Source organism: Scomber scombrus, chromosome 13 (assembly GCF_963691925.1).
Source record: "Scomber scombrus chromosome 13, fScoSco1.1, whole genome shotgun sequence".
NCBI lineage: Eukaryota > Metazoa > Chordata > Actinopteri > Scombriformes > Scombridae > Scomber > Scomber scombrus.
In genome coordinates this window covers 12,087,997-12,090,394 of record NC_084982.1, presented here as the reverse complement: position 1 = coordinate 12,090,394, position 2,398 = coordinate 12,087,997, and the positions used below count along the sequence as shown (strand labels likewise).

The 2,398-nt window shown below is 38.8% G+C and overlaps 1 protein-coding gene across 1 annotated transcript in view; it reads left to right on the top strand.

Annotated features, from left to right (window-relative positions):
• The window catches only part of si:ch211-214p13.8 (B- and T-lymphocyte attenuator), a 1,869-nt gene extending 1,686 nt beyond the window's left edge, over positions 1–183 (top strand). The window contains exon 6 of the mRNA XM_062432121.1: positions 1–183. This exon is cut by the window's left edge and continues 154 nt beyond it. Within this exon, the coding sequence (XP_062288105.1) occupies positions 1–119 (119 nt within the window). The 3' untranslated portion in view covers positions 120–183.
• The last annotated feature ends 2,215 nt before the right edge of the window (positions 184–2,398 follow it).

Below are 2,398 nucleotides of genomic sequence, written 5' to 3'. Positions count from 1 at the left end.
TGTCAGACCATGCAGTGTATGCCGCCATCAACCATAAACAGTCCCGGATGCCTGCCAGAGAGCAGAGGACCTCGACTAAGCATGACAATCCGGAGTACGCCTCCATCAATGTGTCTTGAACATTTTTGATTGGTCATGGACTCGTACAGATGAAAATGTTGGTTGAAAAATGTACAGTACACAAGTATGTAGGTGTCATGGAACAGGCAAAAAAGAGTCGCTCAATGTCTCCTGGTGTAAACTAACTGACACAATTCAATGTCAACGAATAAACAACAGAAGGAATGTGGAAATAACACAGACCGACAATGATGTCAAGGAACTGACATCTTTTTTGACTTTCAAATGGATTTCCACTCGCGATGATGGCCTGTACAGATGTGATTTGAAAGAATACAAATATGAGAATGTTTCATTTGATCACTGGGTCTTGTTCTGGTCTTTTGATGTCATAGGAAATATCCATTCATACGCTACCCGAGGACTATAAGGGGAGTGTTCCTTCCACTTCTGCCATGCACCACTCTCCAACTACTGCAGGCACACCACCTTCCCTGATGACCAATGGAAACCAGCCTACTGTGCCACATACAGCAGATAAAAGTCAAGTGTCAGACCATGCAGTGTATGCTGCCATCAACCATAAACAGTCCCGGATGCCTGCCAGAGAGCACTCCGGAGTATGCCAATCCGGAGTATGCCTCCATCAATGTGTCTTGAACATTTTTGATTGGTCATGGACTCGTACAGATGAAAATGTTGGTTGAAAAATGTACAGTACACAAGTATGAAGGTGTCATGGAACAGGCAAAGGAGATAAGCGATCAACCACACTGCAGAAGAGGGAGGCTTGTGGTCACATAGATGCAAAGTACATTTATTTTAAATTAACCTGGCTAGAGCAAAAGCAGCTTTGTTTTTTATTCGCTCGGGTTCTAACATTCATTTCTTGTTATTTTTCTTGCTATTTTTCTACCCATAGTAATTTCATTTACGTGACTTGGAACTGTTTTTTTTTTCTTTACTTATTTAACTTTGTTGGCTAAAACTTTGGCAGTGGTATAAAAAAGGGAGAGGATAAGTAGATTTGTCATGTGCAGATTCACTCAATACTTTAACAAACCTCTGTCTGAAAGTAGAAGGCTGTAGTAAAGGAAGTGTATATACTTTTGTTTTCACTTGTGACTGCAGAAATATTTTGTGCTTTAAGGTGAATAAATGTGGTATTTTTGTTTTATATTTCTACCTGTATCCCTTTAGTTGAGATGATTATTTCAATATTTTAATAAAAGCAAATGATAATTATAGGCAAACATATATTACTAGACCACTGTTTTATCTCACATACAGACCTCAGTGTTTTGTGCTGACACTGGAGGAAATGCACACCTGGGCTGTCGGTCACACCAACGTGGGCTAGTTTAAGCATAGGAAGTTAGAGGAGGTCTCGAAAGACATTCACACCAGTAGCACAACCTTTGCCTCTGCTCCGCCACAAAACGATGGCTTACTGAGAAAATGTAGATTGGGTTGTGGTGTTCTCATTGTGGTGGTCACATACTCAGCAAGTTGAATACCATACAGGAAAAAGCAGTACTGATAGGCCATAATTTAAAGTTAACTGTAATAAGCACAAAGAGAGGAGAGGAAAGTAGATTTAACCAAAACCAACTTTAAAGGTTCTAAAGGTTTTAAAGTTCAGGAACTTGCACATAATATAATAACCAGTAAATGCACAGTTCAACATTCAGGAATCCTAGATAATATTGAAGCAGTGGCAATGTGGGCTCCCAGAAGGCAGTTTTCACATTCATCTGCTAAAAGGGGAAACAACAACAATAATAATAACAATAATGTAATAGCTCATTTATTCTGTACAAAATCTAAACCAAACCTTCCTACGGCTATTTTTCAGAACAGTTAAAGCTAAGTGCTAATAATTTTGCTTTCTCAGGCCTTAAATTTGGAATGTGAAGCTCTTATTGCCCACAACTAACCATTAGGACTATGGCAAAATCTTGCTGATATGTGTGGGGATTACTCAAGAACAATAACCTACATTTCCGTTTTGTGAAACTGATTAGATTACTAACAGGCGAATAAAAAACAGATTAGATTTTTTTTTTCAAGTATTATGTTCAGTTTTCCCAGGTCAGCTGTGACTGTTGCTGTTGTGTTGCTCCCTGGTCAAATCCATTTTGTAAATACTGTTATGGACCTCAGACTAATTTCCCTGATAATAATTCCCTGATGATTTCCCCTTATATTTTTATCTAGATTGCTGTCTCAACATTTCATCTCAATCTGCAATATGACAACAACCTAAGATAAGAATAGCAGGGATTTCTGTTCCCATGTTACCCAGCTCACCTTATCTAACCCTTTGACCATCCAAACC